General features: G+C 46.3%; 2 protein-coding genes across 5 annotated transcripts in view; one reads left to right on the top strand and one right to left on the bottom strand.

The window, feature by feature from the left end:
• LOC104055208 (uricase) overlaps nt 1-22950 on the top strand; it is a 29199-nt gene extending 6249 nt beyond the window's left edge. The window contains exons 2-8 of the mRNA XM_009556309.2: nt 14000-14218; nt 15284-15400; nt 15530-15608; nt 19081-19267; nt 19746-19869; nt 20236-20319; nt 21329-22950. Coding sequence (XP_009554604.2) covers nt 14000-14218; nt 15284-15400; nt 15530-15608; nt 19081-19267; nt 19746-19869; nt 20236-20319; nt 21329-21466 — 948 coding nt within the window. The 3' untranslated portion in view covers nt 21467-22950. The remainder of the gene's footprint in view (nt 1-13999; nt 14219-15283; nt 15401-15529; nt 15609-19080; nt 19268-19745; nt 19870-20235; nt 20320-21328) is intronic.
• Nucleotides 1477-19060, bottom strand: DNASE2B (deoxyribonuclease 2 beta). Of its 4 annotated transcripts, none has more exons than XM_009556308.2 (7): nt 17406-19060; nt 12644-12796; nt 8504-8681; nt 5912-5993; nt 4171-4332; nt 2138-2335; nt 1477-1911 (listed from the first exon to the last, which is right to left on the bottom strand). In XM_009556308.2, exons 2-7 carry the CDS (start codon nt 12754-12756, stop codon nt 1559-1561), a joined length of 1086 nt encoding a protein of 361 aa, XP_009554603.2. In that variant the 5' UTR covers nt 12757-12796; nt 17406-19060; the 3' UTR covers nt 1477-1558. The 4 variants fall into 4 exon arrangements, with proteins under 4 accessions (XP_009554603.2, XP_053928545.1, XP_053928544.1 ...); XM_054072570.1 differs by lacking the exon at nt 17406-19060 and adding an exon at nt 13156-13291; XM_054072569.1 differs by lacking the exon at nt 17406-19060 and adding an exon at nt 13018-13279 and having other exon boundaries at nt 5912-6013; nt 8581-8681.
• Nucleotides 22951-23141: the final 191 nt, after the last annotated feature.

The following is a 23141-nucleotide window of genomic DNA, read 5'->3' as shown; positions in this document are numbered from 1 at the left end:
CGGGACAGCCAGCCCTTCCGACTTCAGTTTATATTAGCAATTCAGGAGAAAAAAAGCCAAGTGAGCTGGAAACCAATGAATGTATTTAAAACATATGAAATACAGATACACTTTTGAAATCTGAACCCACGAGTGGATCGGGATTTTGCAAATTACCTCCATCGCAATTCCCTGCAAATTTCAGGTCGTGAGCCTGAGACTGGAAGTATCAAAAATTAACATTCAGAGTTGTTGTAGTGTGAAAATGGAGGTGAAATAACATAGAATCATAGAATGGTTTGGGTTGGAAGGGGCCTCAAAGCCCATCCAGTCCCACCCCTGCCACGGGCAGGGACACCTCCCACTGGATCAGGGACTCCAAGCCCCATCCAACCTGGCCTGGAATACTTCAAACATTTTCTTCTCTTTTCTTTCTAATGTTTTTCCCTAATGGTCTCCATTTCTCCTTGGGCAGCTATAAAACATCATAACCAAGCACAAATAACTATAAAGCTGCAAGAGGGAGACTGTAAACAGGCCATTTTCATTCCTAATTTATTTTGCTTATTGACATTTCGGACATGTTTATTTGTTTATAAGACTGCAGTACATGAATAAAAGCACCAGAAATGCTCCCCAGCTATTGGTTACAAATGATTTAAACCTCATTGCTTCTCTAAAAATGAATCATGTAAAAATTAAGCCTTCCTACCCACAGACCTACTGGTCTCCCTGTCCCAATTATGTCAGCGCTTGAAGAGATTCAGCCCAGAGTAGAAATGTTGGGATTGATCCCAGTAGCACCAGAACACGGGGTGATTGGGAAGCATTTTGAGGCACTGTTCTCTCGCAAACTGACAACATAGATAATGAGACAGGTTTCTTTTCCTCTCATTTCGTATCCAGCATCACTCACAAGTCCCCCCAGGGAGACGCGTGCCCGGCTGCCCACAGCAATGTGTTTTGGGGCAGCCTTTGTGCAGCAGCTTCACATCCTGGCACTGATGGCAAGAGGAGCCGGGGAGAGCAGAGCACAGCTCAGCACACGCAGAGCCTGCTGGTCCAGCAGCCAGAGGAAAACAGCTGTAATTTATAGAATCATAGAATCAGAATAGCTTGGTTGGAAGGGACCTTAAGGATCATCCAGTTCCAACCCCCCTGCCATAGGCAGGGACACCTCCCACTGGATCAGGCTGCCCAAGGCCCATCCAACCTGGCCTGGAACCCCTCCAGGGATGGGGCAGCCGCAGCTTCCCTGGGCAACCTGGGCCAGGGCCTCACCACTCTCATCATGAAGAAATTCCTCCTTATGTCTAATCTAAATCTGCCCCTCTCCAGTCTATACCCATTGCCCCTCATCCTATCCCCACAAACCTTTGTGAACAGCCCCTCCCCAGCTTTCTTGTAGCCCCTTCAGGTACTCGAAGGTCGCTATAAGGTTGTATAATTTACCTCTTATAGCGAACAAGGTGAAGGTCTAACACATCTGGCAACTCACAGAGTGAAAATATAGTTTAAGGGAGACATTTCCTATACCTTCTACGTAATGAGGGGCTGGGCTGTCTGAGAGGAATGTTTGTTATATCCATGTGGAAGCGTCAGTGCAGCTTTCGTAGTGGATTATCAAATGCCTGAAGGCTTTATAGATGTGTTCGTTCTGTGTACAGACAAACCCACCACTTCTCCAAGCTTGCTCAGCAGCACGGTTTAAGTCTCCAACACAGGTCCACTGACCGTATTTCATTGAAACAGCCCATTTGGAATGATCATTAATGGAATAAAAGGTGGAATTCAATGGCATCCCTATTAGGTTTATGTTGTAGACGTGGTAGTCGAGAGAGCAATTAGAGGGAAGTTTTTGGCCGGAATGCTGCCAGGATTCAGCCAACAAATCGGTCTTCAACTCCTGAGCCATCCAGGCTGCGTAGATATCTGTGGAATAGCACAGGGTGTTGGAAATTAAGTCTTTCACATTCCTTCATTTAAGAGGGGACTGAAGAGTATTACCTAACCTGGGCTCGTTTCGTTCCAATGCCAAAAGTGAGCCACAGCGGACTTTGTCCCCTCGTCTTATATCAGATTATATGAATTGCTTATTTCTTGAGATTATATTAATTGCTTGAGAATGTTGGACAGACAGAACAACAGGTTTTCTTACCATCTATGAACAAGTGTGACTTGGCAAAGTGCAGGAAGGTTTCCCCCTGAGCTGACTGGAGCTTGGAGAGGTGGCGCAAGGGGGCCGAGGGCAGCCTGGAGCCTGCACAGAGCTTCTGCAGGTTTGGGAGGTCAGCTTGGAAGCCGTCAGGGATGGAACAGCTGTAGACTCCTGGATTATAACTCAGCATCTGTTGGTCTGAGGAAAAAACCCAAAGAAAGGAACACGCGGAGAATTAAAATGGGTTAAAACAAAGCAATCGAGAATAAAGTTCTGCCTTGGAAAGGAAACCTAAATCCTTTTTAATCTTCACACTCTTCTCCTGGAGGAGTTCAGTGCTGAAGTATCTTATTTTAACAACCAAAACCGTGTTTAACTGCTTTATACTCTGGCTGGCCCTATGGCACGTAGGCTGGCTGGGAGCGCACACTCACAGTTTTCTACCTACACCTCATTATTTGTACGGAACTATTAACCGGTGGTCTTGGTCCACTGCCATTTCCACCCATGCTCATCCTCAAGCCTCTCAGCAGCCACACGGTGCTCGGAAGGCGTGTGTAAATCCAAACCTGGCTGTATTTACAGCAGCAGTTGCCAGGGAGTTGCAATTGCCAAGCCAAATGCAAACAGCAAAGCTGCCAATGGATCTAGTTTGGTTTTAGGGAGAACAGAGCTTGACTTTCAGAATCTGGACTCAATTTGCAGAAGAAATGTACTTTTCTGTACAGTGAGCAGCTCAATGGTGGAAGTCCTTGCCATGGATACCATAAAGAGCAAAGGAACAAATGGGATCATTAGATGAGTTCATGGAAGACCAGTCCATCAGGAACTTTCCAGTCTTTCCAGCTCAGGAAATCCCTGAACCACAGATTACCAGAAGCTGGGAGGACAGAAGAGGAAAAGCAATAGTAGATGCACGTCATTTTCTGTCCTCTTTCCCTAAACACATGCATAGATGCGCTTCCACAAACAGGAATCTGGTTTAGATAGCACTAGGGAGCGGCCAGCCTGGCTGTTTGCACAGCGTCTGTGTTTCATTAACACCACTTGAGGTTTGTAACTGAGAAAAGAGTGGAAAACAACGTGAAAAGCATTAAAGAGCACGCCAGTATGACTTCCTGCAATGCCTTTTGATAGTCCCTTTTCAGGATTCCCATACTGGATTTCACTGATAGATTATTACAGGTATAGACTTAGGGTTTTTTATTTTTAGTATTGGCATTTTATGTGGAAAAAAATACCCGGGGAAATTCTGGGTCACCTTTATTCCATACTTCATATTTCTGACAGTCAAGGCAGCCTTCCAGTACCTGAAGGGGGGCTACAAGAAAGCTAGGGAGGGATTTTTAACAAGAGCCTGTAGTGATAGGACAAGGGGAATGGCTTTAAATTGGAAGGCGGAAGATTTAGATTAGACGTTAGGAAGAAGTTCTTCACAACGAGGGTGGGGAGGCCCTGGCCCAGGGTGCCCAGAGCAGTGGTGGTTGCCCCATCCCTGGAGGGGTTCCAGGCCAGGTTGGATGGGGCTTGGAGCCCCTGAGCCAGTGGGAGGTGTCCCTGACCAGGGCAGGGGGTGGGACTGGATGATCTTTAAGGTCCCTTCCAACCCAACCTAACCCATTCTATGATTCTACACTACTCCAGCTCGAGCAGCCTTACGTGCTTAGAACTGCAGATGATTGCAGCTGGATGAGCCATTACTGTTAAAAATGACCGATTGTCCTACTTTAGTCTTCTAAAGCATTTTGAATACGTGGACTGAGTCTACCCTCAATGTGTACTCGTGACTATTATTATCCCAATTGTCCCCACAGGGAGATGGAGGCAGAGTAGTAGAGCACATTTCCCACATTCACACAGGAAAACATTGGATAAACATAACTGAAGCTAAGAGCAACGATTCCAAGCCCCACTTGGTTTCCCAATCTGACAACCAAAGACAAGAACTAGGAAGTTTTGAGGCAAAGCCTCAAGGAAAGGAGACAAAGAGGTGTGACAGGGGAAAGGCTTTCCCAGGGAGAAGCTTTTCATACCTATTTCTGTGAACTGGTCGTATGTGAAGGTTATGCAGATAGCCGTCTGTCCGTAGGACTCCCCAGTAGCTGGATACCCATAACCGTCCTCAGGGATGGGAGGGAACAGGGGCACGCTGTGAATCACCCAGAAGCCTTGGGATTTGTCCAAGAGCAGAAAACCTGTCAAAAGGAAAAAAAAAAAGTTATTGCAAATGAATTAAGGAGGGAAAAGCCCTGAGATGATAAAGCTGTGCCCTACTTTGGATTTGCTGCTGCAGACACCGCACTTCAATGTGTTAATGTCTACACTAAACTGGCTCTGGAGGAGATTAATGGGTTATACGAGACACTAATATTGTATTAAAATTGCATTCTCTCCTGCATAGCCTCAATCTAACTCCAGGTTTCTTTTGCAAAAGGACATCTTTATGAAACCTTTCTTTTTCTCTGCTCAGATTTTGTCTTCAAAACTCATAGAATCATGGAATGGTTTGGGTGGGAAGGGACCTGAAACCCATCCAGTTCCACCCCTGCCATGGGTAGGGACACCTCCCACTGGATCAGGGGCTCCAAGCCCCATCCAACCCGGCCTTGAACCCCTCCAGGGATGGGGCAGCCACCACTGCTCTGGGCACCCTGGGCCAGGGCCTCCCCACCCTCAGCGTGAAGAATTTCTTCCTAATATTTAAGCAAAATCTTCCCCCTTTCACTTTAAAGCCATTCCCCTCACCGTGTCACTCCAGGCCCTTGTAAAAATCCCCTCCCCAGCTTTCCTGGAGCCCCTTTCAGCACTGGAAGCTGCTCTAAGGTCTCCGTGGAGCCTTCTCTTCTCTGGGCTGAACAACCCCAACTCTCTCAGCCTCTCCTTGTACAGGAGATGCTCCAGCCCTCGGATCATCTTTGTGGTCTCCTCTGGACTCATTTTAACAGTTCCATCTCCTTCTTATGTTGGGGATTCCAAAACTGGACACAAGACTCCAGGTGGGGTCTCATGAGAGCAGGTGGAGGGGGCGAATCACCTCCCTCACCCTGCTGGCCATGCAGATGATTTAGTGACTGTGACCCTCTGTCCACTGCTCATTTTCCTTCTCTTCATATATTTTCTGTTGGGGGGAAAATAGACTCTGGCAACCTCGTGTCTTCTTGCCCAGACCAAATCCTCCTCCATGGGGAAGCAGCGGAGAGATGGGCTGTGCCTGTGCAGCAGCAGGATGCTCCGGGGAGGAGCACAGCTGAAAATACAGCCCTGCAAGATGTGTTCATCCCCGCGTCGGGCTGGGCAAACCCCGTCTGCTTTCTCAAGGGAACGTTTGGACCTCCACCGAAGTTTATGTGTATTTAAAGTCTTGCTTTACTTTAACTGCATTCTTTAGCACTTCCAGGATCTTGGGAGCAGTTTCTTGCCCCAGAAAGAGAAAGTTTGGAGGGGTTTATGGTTAAGGTACCTTTCCCTTCACATCTTGTACTGCTCTTGCTGTTGGGCTCAGGACAACCTGAGCTCACTGAAAGGAATGATGTGAGATTCAGCTCTTGAAAGAAAAGGATCCAGAAGCCCTGGGAGTTCTTCAACCCAGCACAGGCACAGCAAAACCAAAACAGAAGCTGCAGCTCTTCAACTACACAACAAACCACAAGTCATGCAAATCATTCTCCAGTTTTGCTTTAGGCAGGAATTTGAGATGTGCAGATAGACAAACAGCCTATTGGATCCTATTAGCTTCAGAAAAGAGAAAATAGCAGCTTGGGATTTCCCCTGTACCTTTGGTATGTCCTCTTTTCCACCCGCTGGAGCCTGACTTGGGGACTTCATCGTTGTATATCGCGTATGCAATGCTGTTCTTCTGCAGGAAAACACACATCTCTGAAACAGGACATTCAGTAAAAGGAAGGCATTTAAGCGAACATCTGCTGCTGGGAACAGAAGGAAGAATTCAGGACTTCTCTGTGGGAGCATCTGAAGCTTCTTTCAATTCAGCTGACATAGTCTCCACAGAAGTTACAGAAAAATAAACCAGAGGACTCAGCATTTGAGTCCCTGTTAATACAAATCAGAATCACAGAATGCTTTGGGTTGGAAGGGACCTCAAAGCCCATCCACTTCCAACCCCCTGCCATGGGAAGGGACACCTCCCACTGGCTCAGGGGCTCCAAGCCCCATCCAACCTGGCCTGGAACCCCTCCAGGGATGGGGCAGCCACCACTGCTCTGGGCACCCTGGGCCAGGGCCTCCCCACCCTCTTTTTGAAGCATTTCTTCCTAATGTCTAGTCTAAATCTTCCGCCTTCCAATTTAAAAGCCCTCATCCTATCTCTCCATGCCCTTGTTAAAAGCCCCTCCTCAGCTTTCCTGGAGCTCCTTTCAGCACTGGAAGCTGCTCTAAGGTCTCTCTGCAGCCTTCTCTTCTCCAGGCTGAACAACCCCAACTCTCTCAGCGTGTGCTCACAGCAGAGGTGCTCCAGCCCTCAGATCATCTTCGTGGCCTCTTCTGGACCCGTTCCAATAGTTCCGTATTCTTCTTGTGTTGCAGACTCCAGAACTGGACATGGGGCTCCAGAGGGGTTCTCATGAGAGCAGAGCAGAGGGGCAGAATCCCTTCCCTGCTGGCCACGCTGCTTTGGATGCAGCCCGGGACACAGGTGGCCTTGTGGACTACAGGCACACATTGCTGGCTCACATCAAGCTTCTCATCAATCAGCATCCCTAGAGAGCAGTTCTTTTGATCATTACAGCACTCTTTGGGTCCTCACTCTTTTTTTTTGTGCCTCTCTCTGATTTAGTAGCCAGATCCAGCGGAAATGTTTGCTGGGGAAAAATAGACGTGGCAAGAGTTCTTATGAAGGACAAACAATTGATGCAAACTATTTGCGTACAGCCACACCTTATTCCCCCTGAATAGAGGACTTCAAAGGAGTCGGTCCACGCTTCCCTTCCTGATGTGCTGTGAGTTTATAAACAGTTTATTACAATTACAGCGAGACCTGGAATAGGAGAGCTGAGCTGATTGCCAGTATTTGAGTGACCCCTGGGAATCTCCTCTACATATAAATTAATGACACCTTCCCACGAACCCACAGCAGGAATGCAAAGACACACCCAGCATCCCAAGACTACTATGTAGATGGTAAAAAAATAACCATAGGCAGATCTTGTGGTAAAATAAATGAGGTTCTAACTTGGGTTGGGGGGGAAATGCCTCGCAAGCAGCATACGTCAGGGGCAGTGCAGATAGGGCATCAGGAGAAGGTTCCTCTCTCAGAAGGTGGGCAGAACAGGCTCTGCAGGGCAGCTGTCACAGCCCCAGGCCTGTCAGAGCTCAAGGAGCATCTGGAAAATGCTCTTAGTCATGCAGTTTACTTTCAGGTAGTCCTGTGAGGAGCCTCGATGAGCCTTATGGGTCCCTTCCAACTTGAGATCTCCTGTGGTTCCATGATTCTATGTCACTGCTGAAGCAATGAATCACAGGGATCCAGGGAGAAGAGCAAACCCCAGATTTCATAGAATCATGGAATGGTTTGGGTTGGAAGGGACCTTAAAGCCCATCCAGTCCCACCCCTACCATGGGCAGGGACACCTCCCGCTGGCTCAGGGGCTCCAAGCCCCATCCAACCTGGCCTGGAACCCCTCCAGGGATGGGGCAGCCACCACTGCTCTGGGCACCCTGAGCCTCACAGCAAAACATTTCTTACTAAAATCTCATCTCAATCTCCTCTCCTTCAGTTGAAAAACATTCCCCTCGTCCCATCCCCGCACTCCCTGATCCAGAGCCCCTCCCCAGCTTTCCTGGAGCCCCTTTCAGTGCTGGAAGCTGCTCTAAGGTCTCCTCAGGGCCTTCTCTTCTCCAGGCTGAACAACCCTGAGTGTCTCAGCCTGTCCTCTATGGGAGGTGCTCCAGCCCTTGGATCATCTCTGTGGCCTCCTCTGGACCCGCTCTAACAAATCCTTCCTGTGCTGATTTGAGATTTGATTTGAGACAGTGTGAAACCCACGCACACTGGAAGGCTTGGGACAAGCTTCTCTAATGGCCACCACTGGCCATGGCCTGAGTTCACAGCCAGCTCACAGCTTCAGACATTGCTCAACATGAATTGCAGAGAAGAAGCCAAAGGGACTCGGTACCAACACTCTTTTTTTTTTTCATATGTGAAATTAGAAGTTAGAGGATAATTTCTAATTGTAGCCAAAACTGCAAATAATCTTCTTGGCTGTCAAGACGCTCCTCTTGACATGTTTGAGTGGATCTAGTTGGTCAGGTCTGGCCATACCTCTATGTGATAATTTGGGCTGGTTTCATTTCATTTGCAAGTAAGATCAAGTAAGCACACTAACAAAATGCTAATTAAATGTCACTTGCCTCAGATTCAAACGTCTCATAGAGCTGCTCCAGTGTTTGTCCCAGAGCACCCTGTGTCATGTTGATGAGGTATTTACCGAGCTGCCACGTCGGAGCCAGGGCATCCATGTACATGTATTCCAGCCCCAGCATGGGAATCTCTCCTTTGGTGTGTTTTGGCAACTTGTAAAGCGCAAACCTGTAAGAGTGAAGAGCAATTGGTTTTATACGACTGTTCTGTTTGAATATGAAAACCAGTAACTCCCTCTCACCTGAAAATTTAAGAGAATGGTGACTCTGGGGATGCCCACACCGGGGGTGGATCAGTACTGCCAGGGTGCGGCGTGGATGTCTCAGCCTCGAGGAGGTGACCTGTTTCTCAGCAAGCAACGGAGGCTGATTTGGCCCCAAACCCCTGTTGCTGTGGCCAAATTACTCTTGGCACCCCAAGAGAGTCCTGTTTAGCCATCAAATCCCTATCGCTCCCAGTTCTGGTAGAGAACTTCTGGTCACAAACTCACTACAGGCATTCTCATGGTCAACCTGGATATCTCTTACCAATACATTTTGAAATTATACATTTTGAAGATATATATATTATATATATAACTTTATATGAAATTGATACAATTATGTATTAAATTATAAAAATCATAGAATCACAGAATGGTTTGGGTTGGAAAGGACCTTAAAGATCATCTGGTTCCAGCCCACCTGCCATGGGCAGGGACATCTCCCGCTGGCTCAGGGGCTCCAAGCCCCATCCAACCTGGCCTGGAACACCTCCAGGGATAGGACAGCCACCACTGCTTTGGGCACCCTGGGCCAGGGCCTCCCCACCCTCACAGGAAAATATTTCTTCCTGAGATCTCATCAATCTCCCCTCTTTCAGCTTAAAACCATTTCCCCTTGTCCTCTCCCTGCACTCCCTGATCCAGAGCCCCTCCCCAGCTTTCCTGGAGCCCCTTTCGGTCCTGGAAGCTGCTCTAGGGTCTCCCTACAGCCTTCTCTTCTCCAGGCTGAACAATCCCAACTCTCTCAGCCTGTCCTCAGATGGAAGGTGCTCCAGCCCTCACATCATCTTTGTGGCGTATCAAAACCACAAAATAATTACAAAGCCATGTGATAATGCTGTTCCGATCCTACTTTGTATAACAAACTTGCACTTGGCTGAACAGTTGCAGACTGGATATTTGCAAACCATCAGCCAGAAACACGTCTTTCCAAAACCACAAAGTCCTCAATCTTGTCAGTAAATGGCTCAGTTCATATTAACATCCCTGATGAAATAAACAGGTTTCCCCAGTGCACAAGTCCATGGGATTAATTGCAATATAATTAATTGAGCCACTTTCTTTGAGTGCTGCACTTCAGTGATTTGTTATTTATGTCAATAGTTGGTCAAAAAAAAGGCTTCTCCAAAAGCAGGTGAGAAGCAGCAGGGAAGTGTTTTGTGAGAGGAATATTTAGTCTGTGGGAAATGTCCATGTACAGGCAGCAGAGAAACACATGCTGATGATCCCAGTAATCCACCTGCATCACCACCAACTTAAATCCCTCAGGAGAAGGTGCTGGTGATGACACATCGCAGAGTGGAGAAGGAAGTGATTTTGATAGCAAAGCTGGGGAGATCTGTCCCTGCACAGAGAGCCACGATCCCTTCACTTCAAATGAAGATGAGGAATAGCAGTAGTTACAGTTGGAGCAGCTGATCCAGGAATCGGTGTACAAAGACTTTCCAAACTGCTTTGAAATGTATGGGAAGATTGATGCTCTCAGGGCGTTCACAGCCTCACATTGGACAGTTCTGGTTAGGAGGAATGCTTACAGCGACGCCGGCAGCTGAGCTGGCAGCACATTGCTTGCCAATTCCCAGCGGACACTTGCTTTAGCCTTTTGCAGAAAGCCAGTTGAGCATATTAGCAATTCGAGCTGTAGAAAAGCCCTCACTGCTCTCTGTGCATAGGAAGCTTCTCAAGCGCTTGGGCGTTTGTGGGAGCAGACTGAAAGTTATTTACCTGAGAACGAAGGAGAAGCAAATCCGCTTCTTCCCGATTAGCATCGTCACATCGCTTGCGACTGAACACAAACTTAATATAAATAATCGCTTCTTCATCACATCTTCGCTTCTCCTTCCTGCCCCATGAAAACCCCAAACAATGGGCATCTGTGGCTACAGTCCTTGACTCAGTGCTTCAAGAAAGCAGAGTTTTTGCTTCCATTTGCATGAAAAGCTTCCCACAGACTACAATGACTTTGGCTAAATAATGAAGAGACTTTCTGCTCTCCTTAGCGAGCCGATCCGACAGGCAGTGGCTCTGGTGGGCCTAAGGTGGCAAGACAAGCTCCCGAGTGGAATGAAGATGTGGCCCGGGGACCCGTGCGAGCCCAGGCACCGCATGGGGCGAGGAACTGCAGGCAGGGGATCGGGTCAGGTGAGGCGAGTGATCCCTCCAGTTTAGTGGCAAATGAAAGAGCGTGTGAGGATTAATAACGAGTCATTACAGAATGCTGCAGGATGAAACCACTGAGTAGGAGCTCACATAAAGCTCTTGCTGACTGAATATAAAACCTGCAGTGTTGTGTTTCTTTGAAAGGGCATTGACATCTTTTGCTTAAGAGAAAGCTTTTCTCAGCGGTTTCAGTTCTGCTTCTCCTATCAGCTTCACTGCAACCAAATCCAGAATCAGGCAAAAGTTGACAATTTCTATTCAATAAACCAGGATGACCCCTGCAGACAGGCAAGTTGTTCCTTCATTTGATCATGGAACATTGGAAAGGAAACCCTCCATGTCCTCCCTGCTGAGCTTGGCAGAAGAGAACACGATTTTACCTGTGCAGACCCCCAGCTCCCACTGGGAATTGGTCCCACATCGCTGATGTTCCCATGTGTGGCAGCACGGGTGAATTACTCCTTTCAAAGAGTTTCTCGGAGAATTTGGATCAAAAAATTGTGTTCATTTAAGAAATGGGTGGTAAATGTTTTTGTTCTGCTTTTTTGTTCCTTTGGGGTTTGCCGCCACTGTTTAAGAAGGAATTAGGAATTATTGCAGCGTGCTGAGAAATGAAATTTCTCATAGCTGCACCAACTAAGAGTCTGAGTCCTGAAAAAATCACTTTATCCAGAAGGGCCTTGGCAAGGGTGACAAGTCACAGGGATGGACTGGACCCTCCTATGTTTGATGCTGTGCCAATAGGGAACAAATGCAGCTTTCTGCCCCTACTCGAGTAGCCTGCGGCGAGGAGCCCCTGCCTCGCCTGCAGTTACTTCTGTGGGACGTGCAAGAATAGCACCCACTACTTTATTGCTTGTATGCAAACTAATCATTGTTCCGTGAGAAAGATGCTTTTCTTTTTTAATCCATTGATGTTTATCTCTGAGAGGCTTCCGTGTTCTTTTTTAAGAGCCCTCGTTTCACTTTTTAAACCTGGGTTGGATGTCATTATACTCCGCGTCTTTCATCTTCAAAGCACATTAATCCAATTAATCATTTAATACCCGAACTCGGGCTCGCTGCTGGCAGTGGGATGGTGCCAGCTCTAACGCGTCGGCAGCTCGGGTGGCAGGGATCGACCTCTGCTCCGCAGTTAGGAGGGCGGAAGGTGCTTTCCCACACTGCTGCCCTCGCCCTGTGCCTTTCCCACGTCCCTCCCAGGATGGCTCAGCCTCCGCTCCCCCTCGCTCACAGCAGCAAGGGCTATAGTCCCACCACGCTCCTGTTTGGGTATGAAAGATGAGGCTAAGGGTGAGCTGTGGATGTTTTCCATGCTCGGCTCAGTTCCCTCAGCCAGATGAGCCGTGTGCTGGAGCCCTGGCCCGGGCCAAGCACCTCTGGGGCTGCCGCCGGCGAGCACAGCCTTGGCACCCAAACACAGGTTACGTTCCCTTTGATGATGAGACAAGAACGCTGTGTAAACCAGTGATTATTTTGCAGTTAGTCATAACGCAGCAGAGCGGTTGGTCCAGTGAAATGAGATCCCATTTCAGTAACGTATCCGTGGCTTTCCAAATGCAAAAATTCAGCTACTACTCACAAACAGGATTTACGCAGTGATCGCTATGCATTACTTCCCAGTCATCCACCTACTCCACGCGGTTTAATCTCAAGCCTTATTTACTCACCAGGCATTTTTCCCACCCCCCGTGCGGTGTTTACTTACCAATCGACTGTCTCCCCGTCTTCATTCCTACAGGAAATCTCAGCTGCCCACAGAGGCGCAGAGGAGAGAAGGAAAAGCAAAGCAGGCGGACACCAGGCAGATCCCGCAGGCATTTTGGTTTCTCGGCTGCACAGGGCGAGCACTGAGTAGGCTCTAAAAGGAGAAGTTGCGTTGCAGGAGCTGTGGGCTCGTGCTGTGCGATGCAGGGAGCACAGCCCGGGCGGCTGCCCAGCATGGCACGGTCGGCCCAGGACGTTGGGCTCCTGTCGGCAGCGGGGCCAGGGCTCCCAGCAGCCACTGGAAACCGCTCAGGAGTTCTTTGAGCAATTAAATGGCAAAATGAGTCATCGAGTTATGTTTTGGAGAACACAAACCTTTGCATTTTAGGAGGCAGCATTTGAACTATTTAAAATATTCAAGGCATGCTGCTGTAAACAAAAGCTGCCGATCCCAAACCTCTTTTGGTTTCGTTTTAGTGCTGCGTGACTGAAGTATGAATTTTTTACAACTACCTGAAAAGAACCTCAGTGCTCAGGCAAGCAAAACAATATCATTTCCATCTCTCTGCTTCTGCATCCAGCCCTTGCAGTGCAGCCTTTGCACCGCTCCTGCAGGGAGGGCTGCTGGGGAAGCGCTGAGCCAGCCCCGTCCTGCCTTGGCCTTCCTTTGTCCACAGGGGTTGAGCCACTGGGACAGAGAAAACACCCTGATCTCTGAGCCACAGGAATTTACTTACAGTTAGTTCATTTTTATTTTAAATTCTTAGTTTTCTTTAATTTTTAATTCTTAATTAAAGCAGAGGAGGGGCTCTTTCTCAGAGAGCGAAGGGATAGGATGAGGGGGAATGGTTTTCAGCTGAAAAGGGGGAAATTCAGATGAGATCTTGAGAAGAAATGTTTTGCTGTGAGGGTGGGGAGGCCCTGGCCCAGGGTGCCCAGAGCGGTGGTGGCTGTCCCATCCCTGGAGGGGTTCCAGGCCAGGTTGGATGGGGCTTGGAGCAACCTGTGGGAACTGTGCCTGCCCATGGCAGGGACTGGACCTCGGTGGGCTTTATAGTCCCTTCCAACCCAAATCATTCCATGACTTTATGTCTATACAATCAGGACTAATCCAAAGAGGACAAAACCAGAGAGGCTACTTCACTGTTCCTCATGTTAAATGATCTGCTTCCCATAACATTTTAAAATCCCATCTTAGCTGCTCCAAATGTACTAACATCCTCCTAACGCATTTTTTCTTCCCATCAGGACTTTCTGATTTATAACAGAAATATTTTCATCACAGGTAACCACAAAAATAAAGGCCATAAACATTGTTTATGTTTCATTGATAACTCGGCATGTATTTTCTTTGCAGATCAAGGATGTCGAAGTCCTCAACTGTGAATACGGCAAGAACACAATTAAGTTCCTTCGCCTTCATAAAGAAGGAAAGAAGCACTTCGTTAAGGAAGTGGAAGTGTGCACGCATCTCCGGCTGATTTCTGCTCAGGAGTACCTGGAGGGAAACAACTCTCTTGTGATACCTACCGACACCATGAAGAATATTGTCCTTGTGTTGGCCAAAAAAAATGGGGTATTTTTAATTTTTTAACTAGACTTGCTGTTTCTTATTGTCTCCAACTCCCTAAACGGAAATTGTAGCAAGGTAGGAGTTGGTCTCTTCTCCCTGGTAGCCAGTGACAGAAGCAGGGAAATGGCCTTCAAGAGGTACCAAGGGAGGATTAGGTTGGATATTAGGAGGAATCTATTTACTGAAAGGGTTGTCAAGCATTGGAACAGCTGCTCAGGGCAGCAGTTGAGTCACTATCCCTGGAGGGGTTTAAAAGACAAGTAGACGTACTTGGGGACACAGTCTAATGGCAGACTTAGCAGGGTTGGGTCGATTGCTGGACTTAATGATCTTAAAGTTCCTTTCCAGCAAAAAACAGTCTGTGATTCTTTTGACTTCGTTTCGAAGTGTTTGTTAAACTTCATATTTTCAAACTGCATCAAAAGAATCTCTCCCCTCATTGGCACTAAGGTCACCTTCAGTGATTTGGGAGAGAATTTCTCCTCCTTATTCTGCATACTCCTCTTTAGTTTTACAAAGCCTTTTTTTCTCACTGAGCTAGCAGTATTTTTTGTAGCTTTGTTGTATAAGATCCATCTTTTAAATAATTTAATAGCCCATATTACTGCATTATTCAATACAGCACTTTTAAACAGAAGGTCCCAAACTATGTGAGACTCCTTTTAATTCTGTTAACTGTGCTCTTACCTCCCTCGATTGCGTCTATCATAATGACAATCTGTAATGCAGACTACCGTCTCAGTAATGAAATCCCATCTTTAGCCAGAATATCGCTATGATTATTTCCGCACTATATCCTCAAAGCGTAAGGTTGCTGTAGCTGTTTCTCTCAGTCCAAGGACTGCAGCTCGCTGTACCACCGAACAGGAGATATTTTACGTGACTGTAGCTGCCGTTCGTAGCGATTGCTGCAAGCTGATCAAATGACACAGCGTGCAAAACCAGAACTGAGTGAAATCTATATTTTTAACAACACTGATCCTAACCAAATATTTACAACTATCAGAATTATCTACTTTTGTACACAAAGTAATTGCTTCTTTCTAATAATACTATTTGCTGTCTTAGATCCCAACTATAGAACAATTTGCTATAGACATCTGCAAACACTTTATGACAACATTTGGCCAAGTGGCGTACGTCAAAACCTACGTTCAAGAAGTCCCGTGGCAACGTCTACACGAGGTATCTCAAATATTAACAAACACATTGAGTTTGTTTATGCCAGAGGCATTTGTCACACTCTTAGTTCTTGTTCTCAAATTATGGTGTGATTTACTGCACTTTTACTTACACGTCTGCTCTAAATTGCAGAATGGCATTCCCCACATCCACTCCTTTATATGTGTTCCTGATGGGATTCGCTTTTGTGAAGCCGAGCAGTGCCGAAATGGTGAGAAGAGAATTTGCAGCTTCCCCTACTTCTCTATAAAGTATTTCCAATGATGAGAGATGAAGATGGCTTTAGAGACAGCTAAAGGTGTTACAGGGCTTATAGCACCACCAAAACAAAGAATACCTGTATGCTCTAATTTTGCAGTCATAGAATCATAGAATAGTTTGGGTTGGAAGGGACCTTAAAGATCACCCAGTTCCAACCCCTCTGCCATGGGCAGGGACACCTCCCACTGGCTCAGGCTGTCCAAGCCCCATCCAGCCTGGCCTTCAACACCTCCAGGGATGGGGCAGCCACAGCTTCTCTGGGCACCCTGTGCCAGGGCCTCACCACTCTCATAGTGAAGAAATTCTTCCTAATGTCATTCTAAATCTGCCCCTCTCCAGTTTATAGACATTGCCCCTTGTCCTATCACTCCAAGCCTTTGTAAACAGCCCCTCCCCAGCTTTCTTGTACCCCCTTCAGGTACCGGAAGGTCGCTATGAGATCTCCTTGGAGCCTTCTCTTCTTCAGGCTTAACAACCCCAACTTGCTCAGCCTGTCCTCATATGGGAGGTGCTCCAGCCCTTGCATCATCCTTGTAGCCTCCTCTGGACCCGTTCTAACAGCTTCATCTCCTTCTTATGTTGAGGGTTCGAGAACTGGACACAATACTCCAGATGAGGTCTCACAAGAGAGGAATAGAGGGGCAGAATCCCCTCCCTCGCCCTGCTGGCCGCGCTGCTTTGGATGCAGCCCAGGACACAGTTGGCCTTCTGGGCTGCGAGCGCACATTGCCAGCTCATGTCGAGCTTCTCATCAACCAGCACCCCCAAATCCTTCTCTGCAGGGCAAAGCCTCGTCAACCTGCCTTGCTTTTATTTCTAAGAAAGACGCAATTTTATTGCTGCAAGTCTGGCTTGAACTTCATAAGCACTCAAATCTACATGCAAATAATTTTTCTGCTGAAAATACTTCGGAGTGTGCTGACTATTTTCGCACGTCATGCATACACAAAGCATCATTTGGCTTCACTACAAGTTTTGTGATACTTAAAAGGCATGGGCTTTCAAACTCAACTCTCTGTCTGTAAATTGGCATTCCAAAGGGAGAATAAAACAACCAGTTTCACTTGCAGACAGGACACAGGCTCTGAAAGGCTCGTTTGAGCATTGTCCCTGCTGAAAGAAAAGAGAGAACCCATACAAGTCTCCAGTGCCTCTCTGCCTAATCTTTTTTAGTGCTCATAGTAATGTTAAACTATTACTGTATTTTTGGCAGCCTCGGTAGTATTGATGTTGGTGTCTGCTCTTAATGTACAGGATGAATCTAAATTTTTCATCATTTTGAAAATTCAGTCTGAAACTCTGTGATTTCAGGTTCTACCCAAACAAAAAGCCCTTAAGGCTTACTGAAGAAACTGCCTTTCCTTCTTAGCCTTCCCTTCATGAAGCCCTTTAGCTGTTTCTTTAGAATTCCCTGCCCAGGTGAGCAATAACAGAAGATTTTCAAATCCCTTTTATTTTTCTTATAACAGAACCTTCTCTATCTTTAGCATCCTCCTATGCACCTATCAGCCATTTTTATTTCTCAGTTAATCCTATCCTTTAACACTTTTCTCATCATTAAAGGAAATCTAGTGAAGCTTAATAGAATTATAGGCTTATTTTCCCATTATATCGGCTGATAAAAGGCTCAGACTCTTTTGGAAACTGAAAATATCGTAAGTAACTTAACAGAGGCAGCATCTGGCAACTGAAAAGACAGCACAAAACATATTGAAAGCACAAAACTTACTGAAAGCATGAAACATACCGGAAATAGAAAACATACTGGAAGAACAGCACAGGCCGTTCAGCCCACAGACTTTGCCTCAGTGTTACATCCTTCAGCCTGAGTTTCAGGTCAATCCCTGCAGTCACCCAGCCAGTGTTTCAGTAAATCATTCCTTGCAAGGAGCTCTTTCGAACATGGCTCTGCATTTGAATAGGACATAAATTTATCGCCAGGTTCACTGATAGCATCTGTGCTACGTTAATACATGTGTAGTACAATCTTATATCCAAGCAATGAATTCCTCAAGATCAACACACACCAGGATATCCTGTCCAAGGACAGCCTCCTCTTTAGCTTTTGTTTAAAGCTTTAGTAAATAACAGGAGGATGTAGCCAATGTTATAGACGCACTCTCTCAAATCTATTGAAAATCAGTAATGAATGTAAACAAGAGAAAAGAAAAAAAAAGATAAAATGCAGTTTTAATGAGTTCCAGTGACAGAGCAGTCAAAAAGAAAGCAAACAACCCTCTAAGCAACCATGTCATTTGGGAATATCCGTCACTGTGGAATTATTTCCCGTATAAATTCCTGCAACGATGCAGTTGAAAGACCAAGCCTGTCAGTCTCCCCAGTCAAAGGCAGGATTACTATGCGCCAGGCGTATTCAGGGATTAATTTTGAGCTCTCTGGTGTGAGCACCAAGAGCAGCGTGGGATTCAGCCACTGATTGTGTGTCCAGGCTCTGGATAAGCCTATCTGCCATGAGGTTTCTCTTTACCAAATCTACTTTTCTGGCAGCTCTGGTCAGTGAAATTTTCACTTACCAGTTTCAAGTGCTCTAAATGACTGCTTGAGATTTTCAGCCAGCACCTGAAAGGTTTGCTAGAAGAAAAAGCTCAGGACACAACTGTTTGGTCTTTAGAAAATGAGAATTCACCCATGCAACAGTGATCTACAACACCTTATTTCGTAAACAGTGGCTGAGAGCAAAACCACTGTCAGTTTGAACCTGTGGGTGGCATCTGTATCAGTGCCAGTTCCTGCTCGTTAGCTGAACTATAGGGATTTGCATTGGATCCTTGCCCTCTCGCTCTTACAGCTACAAAACTCACAACAAGATGGGTATGTAAAACGAATTTCTGACTGAGGCTCCGAGTCGTTGCACAGGGAGTTTCTACGCTTGTCTAGGTTGTTACAAAAGACTCCCCTCACCTCTCCTGTACCCCACAGCACTAGGAGCCTGCTTCATTCCCCTTAGAGCAATAAGTAGTCCCAGAATGGACATCAGCAAGAGCCAACCCAACCCAGCTCCAAGAAGGTGAGATAGTGGCCTCAGCTGTCCTTGACTGCAGGTCACTTGATGGGATTCTCTGTTTTCTAGATCGAGCTCTGACTTCAGTAGTTTTGCCTTGTTTCTTACCTTTCTGCTAGCACGGCTGTGCAGACAATGTTTTAAAGCAGCTAGGCTTGCAACAGAAGCCCATGACTGAGTCCTGGGGAGACTGCTTCGTGCAAGGCCAGGTTGGATGAGGCTTTGATCCCGTGGGAGGTGTCCCTGCCCATGGCAGGGGTTGGAACTGGATGGGCTTTGAGGTCCCTTCCAACCCATTCTATGACCCTATGGCTCAGCTGTTACTGCAAGGACGACCCCAGAGGTTGCTTTCTCTCTGCCTGAAAAGGAGCTCATACTGTCTCATATTTTTGGATCACAGGTCCTCTGGTTGTTTTTGCTGGCATTAAAGATCTGAAACTCATGAAGACAACACAGTCTGGATTCGAAGGCTTCTATAAGAACGAACACACCACGCTTCCTGAAAGACACGACAGGATTTTATGCGGAGAGCTCTTCTGCAAATGGTCTTACGGCGAATGCAGAGATTTTGACTTTGATTGCATATGGTATATGTCAAATCAAATAATATCTATTACCTAATCTATGATCCCAAAGTCCCTCTATAGGGTACAGCAGGTGTAAGGGCCTGATCTGCAGTCGCTGTGCAGCAGCCACTCTCACAGTGCTCAGTGGCAGCACGAAGCACTGGTTACGAGGGGCGAGAGGCAGGTCTTGGGGCCTCTCCTCTCTCTGATGGTATCTCAGTGGACAGAATTTCAAAGGACAGCTCAGTGTTCAGTACAGGACACTTTAGGAGAATAAACTAACAGCTAATGTGTTAGATTCTTTTAGCAAAACACACAACAAAAAAAGCACTGGGGGGGAATTCAGAGCTGAAAGGACAAAGAAATTGTTCTTCCATGAAAACTCACGTGCAATGTATTTGCCAGAAAAGACAACATTAAAAAACTACACGGTAAAACAATACAGATCGTGACAGAGGCAGCTGATATAAGGTTTTCTAAGAACCCATGTTACCCCTAGGAACAAAATCCGTGAATGTATCCTTGAAGCCTTTTCTGGGCCACCCGACTGTGGGGAGTATTCACCCTCTTATCAGAAGACTGTCAACTCTATCCAGATGAACGTCCTTTCCAAAGTGTCCCAGGTATCTTCTTTCTTCCTGTCGATGTTTTACTTAACCAGTGGGGAATGTTAATCAGACCACAGAGAAGATGAAAATGAGCCTAGTGTTTCCTCTGGTCTGAAAAAACCAGGCACACACTGAGAACTTCATATGCTGCTCCCCATCTGTGAAGATAATGGGGGAGAGCAGCACTCTGTGCTTGGCAGGACGTGAGTAAAGGTGTTCCAGCATCATCTACGTGTTCAATCAACTGCATCTCACTAACTGTACATACGGGGAGGAGGGAGGGACATGCATTGCTTTTCTTTACAGTGAGTGAAAAGATTGTCAGGCTGTTGGCTGTGAAGGTGCCCTCGTTCATCGTCTCCTCTGTTTCCATGGTTCCAGGTACAGGTCATTGAAGCCATCTTGAACAACACCTTTTATAATGTCGTAGACATGAAGAATCTAGGTGTGACCAATGACAAAGAAGTAAGTAGATGCCCCAAACACAGCTTGCCTGGACTCTCTAGAAATACTTATCCTTTTGAAAAATGGATTCATACTGATTACAGAAAAAGGATAATTGCTTTCTTGTGTTGTTGATTAAAGCTAAAGCAGCACAGTGGAGATCAAAGGGATGGGTATCAGGCTACTTCAGAAGAGTCATTCCTGTTTTCTCCACTGAATTTGACTTTCGGGGTAATGTCAACCCGTTCAGTTTTAACCAAGCAGAATATGCCATGGCATTGTTTCACATAGCCAGGTAGTGTGAAAAGCTAGACTTGTTTCTTTGGCCTTGGCAGCACCCCTGAGGCCAGGGATCATCCTTGGCGCAACGGAGTTCCAAGCAGGTCAGTGAGGCCACAGGCTAACTCGAGGTGACAGAAGACCAGCACTCTAAGGGAGCAGTGAGGGGATGTTTCTGAAGTCATTAGGAGCCAAAGCAGACTGGTCCAACAGTGGACAAGGTACAAGCCTGGGATCAGGCAGAGGGTGAGAAATGTAGGGGATGCAGGATATTTGCTCCTCCCTCCACAGCTGCTGTAGATGACTGCAAGGTCCAGCTGAAAGCCTGTATCCTCATGTGGCAGAGAAACTGGATTATTTCATTTGGCATTAAGTCTGTTTATATTGTGGTCTCCTTCTCCCACCCCAAGTCTTGTGATTCTGCTGCCATCCTATCCTACCCTGGCACACCTTTCAGGTGGACATTATAGATCTGCTTTCACTTGAGATAAAAGCAACATCTACCAGTGAAGTTCATAAGAGAAGGAAAGGGCCTGGGTGTGATTCTGAGAAGAGGTGAAAAGCTGGGGTTTCTGCTGTGACAGTGCTGGCACGTCTCTTGTCTCAAAAATCATAGAATCCCTAGGTTGGTAAAGACCTTTGAGATCATCAAGCCCAACCCTACCTGTCCGCTACTAAATCATATCCCTAAGCTTCATATTTGGTCTCATATTGGTCTTCTAAATGGTCTGTTTGTGCTCATCCCCTGCAGGTTCTGGTTCCAGTGGAAACTCCCTATGGCTCCTGTGCTTGCACACTTGGCAGGAAGAAGTTCTTAGAAGCACAAAGCCACATGCTAAAGGAGGAAAGGCAAAGCCAGTGTGGGCCAGCAGCTGCTCAGGGAAACTAAACCTGTTGGCTACACTTGCACCTTCCTGATAAACTTAACACTATGGCTTTCCTATCAATGTATACTGCTTATTAGCCTCTTCTATTGCTGACTACTTTTCCCTCTATGAACTCCTGAGGTTGGGATTTCTGAAGGACCCTCGGGAATTCAGAAATCACAGGCCGTCCCTGAATCTCAGTGTGATTTGCAGACTGAAATCCCTTATGCTTTTTTGAAAATCCCAGCTGGAAACATTGTAGTTAATTTAAACCAGCTATTCCCAGACGTCTTAACAAAACAATGAACTCCATAGTGTCTGTAACACGCTTTAGCCACGTAAAATCATCAACTCTGTATATTCTATTTATTAATGTTCCTTCAGAAAAATGAATATACAGGCACGAGACCAGATGCTTCATTGACACAACCTGTCATGACCCCTTAATGCAACACTGATCTACAGAGCTGAGGTTCTGACCCAGGAACTAAGCAGGGAATCAATCAGACACTGATTTCTTTGGGAAGGAAATTCGATCTCCTTTGTGGTGTGAAAATTTACAGCTGCTGACTAATTTCTCTGCCTGTATTCTGACTGCATGGCTGCTGCTACTCGTCAGACTACACAGTTACTATATAATTACTTTCATATTAATCACTGAGGTGTTTGAGGTTTGGGGCTATCTCTGTTAATTTAATGAAATAGGGTTTTTTCAGTCTAATACTCTCATCACAACTTCTGGGCAGGCAGGAGTCATCCTAAGTAACCCTATGAGTTTTGGGAGGGGCAGGGAGAAAGCAAAGCAGACAAACAAGGCATATCTTACTTTAGGGACCCAAGGCAAGAGCTTTGAACCTAGAGATAAAACTATACAGCCAACAATTCTCATTGCTCAAACTGCGGTTACCACATTTGCAACACAAGTGCTGCTCAACTTCACAACTTCTAACCACTGCTCTCAGTTTCTCCGGGCGTTGTTTTCACAGACTCCATGTGACAGAGCGCAAATCCAAAGGGAAGTGCCCAGAGGTACTTCCAAAAACTGTGATTTGGTTGCCTTTGTGCCTTCCCAATTTAGGCAGACCTGCAGCATTCCTCTGGGTACAATCATTACATTCATAAGCACTGAAACGGAGGAACATATCCTGCACTGTCTGATATTTTTAGGTGTTTGGCTAGAATAGGAACCTGCCTTGGAGAGTAGGATGTAACAGATGCGAAAGGAAGACGCTGTGCACAAGCCTGAGATACCTCCTGGAACACAACAGGACAAATGATACCGCAGGGTCGATCTGTTCCAGATATGCTGTTTTCTGGTCACTACCCAATTCTGAAAGTCTTACTTGCAACACTTTTAGCTTTTGCCAGCGTTATTCTCTCTTACCTCATTAAATTGTGTTGTATTGTAGTTGTGGGCTGACATCTTGCTATTTCTGCTATTTTTAGGTGCTTGTAATTTATTAATGTATCTTTTAAGGGTAAATAAAGAGCAACATCAAAAACCAAACTAGTATTTGACTGTTTACCAAATAAGAAATGAAACCATTTTCTACATATGTATAATTGCAAACATTGGAAGGGACCCACAAGGATCATTGAGTCCAACTGCTGTCCCTGCACAGGACAACTCAACATCCACACCATGGGTCTGAGGGTGTTGCCAAATGCTTCTGGAATGTAGTCAGGCTTGGTGCTGTG

The sequence above is a fragment of the Cuculus canorus genome, chromosome 8, assembly GCF_017976375.1.
Source record: "Cuculus canorus isolate bCucCan1 chromosome 8, bCucCan1.pri, whole genome shotgun sequence".
NCBI classification, from domain to species: Eukaryota; Metazoa; Chordata; class Aves; order Cuculiformes; family Cuculidae; genus Cuculus; species Cuculus canorus.
Note: the sequence above shows the minus strand (reverse complement) of the source record. Positions and strands in the feature narration are given on the sequence as shown.

Excerpts from the sequence above, each read along its gene's own strand:
- DNASE2B (XM_054072568.1), bottom strand. The coding sequence starts at position 13,040 with ATGCTGCCTCCTAAAATGCAAAG. Across the intron at positions 5,994-8,503 it reads ATGAGACGTTTGAATCTGAG|AAGAACAGCATTGCATACGC; the intron begins GCAAGTGACATT and ends GTTTTCCTGCAG. Across the intron at positions 1,912-2,137 it reads GTCACACTTGTTCATAGATG|ATATCTACGCAGCCTGGATG; the intron begins GTAAGAAAACCT and ends GCTATTCCACAG.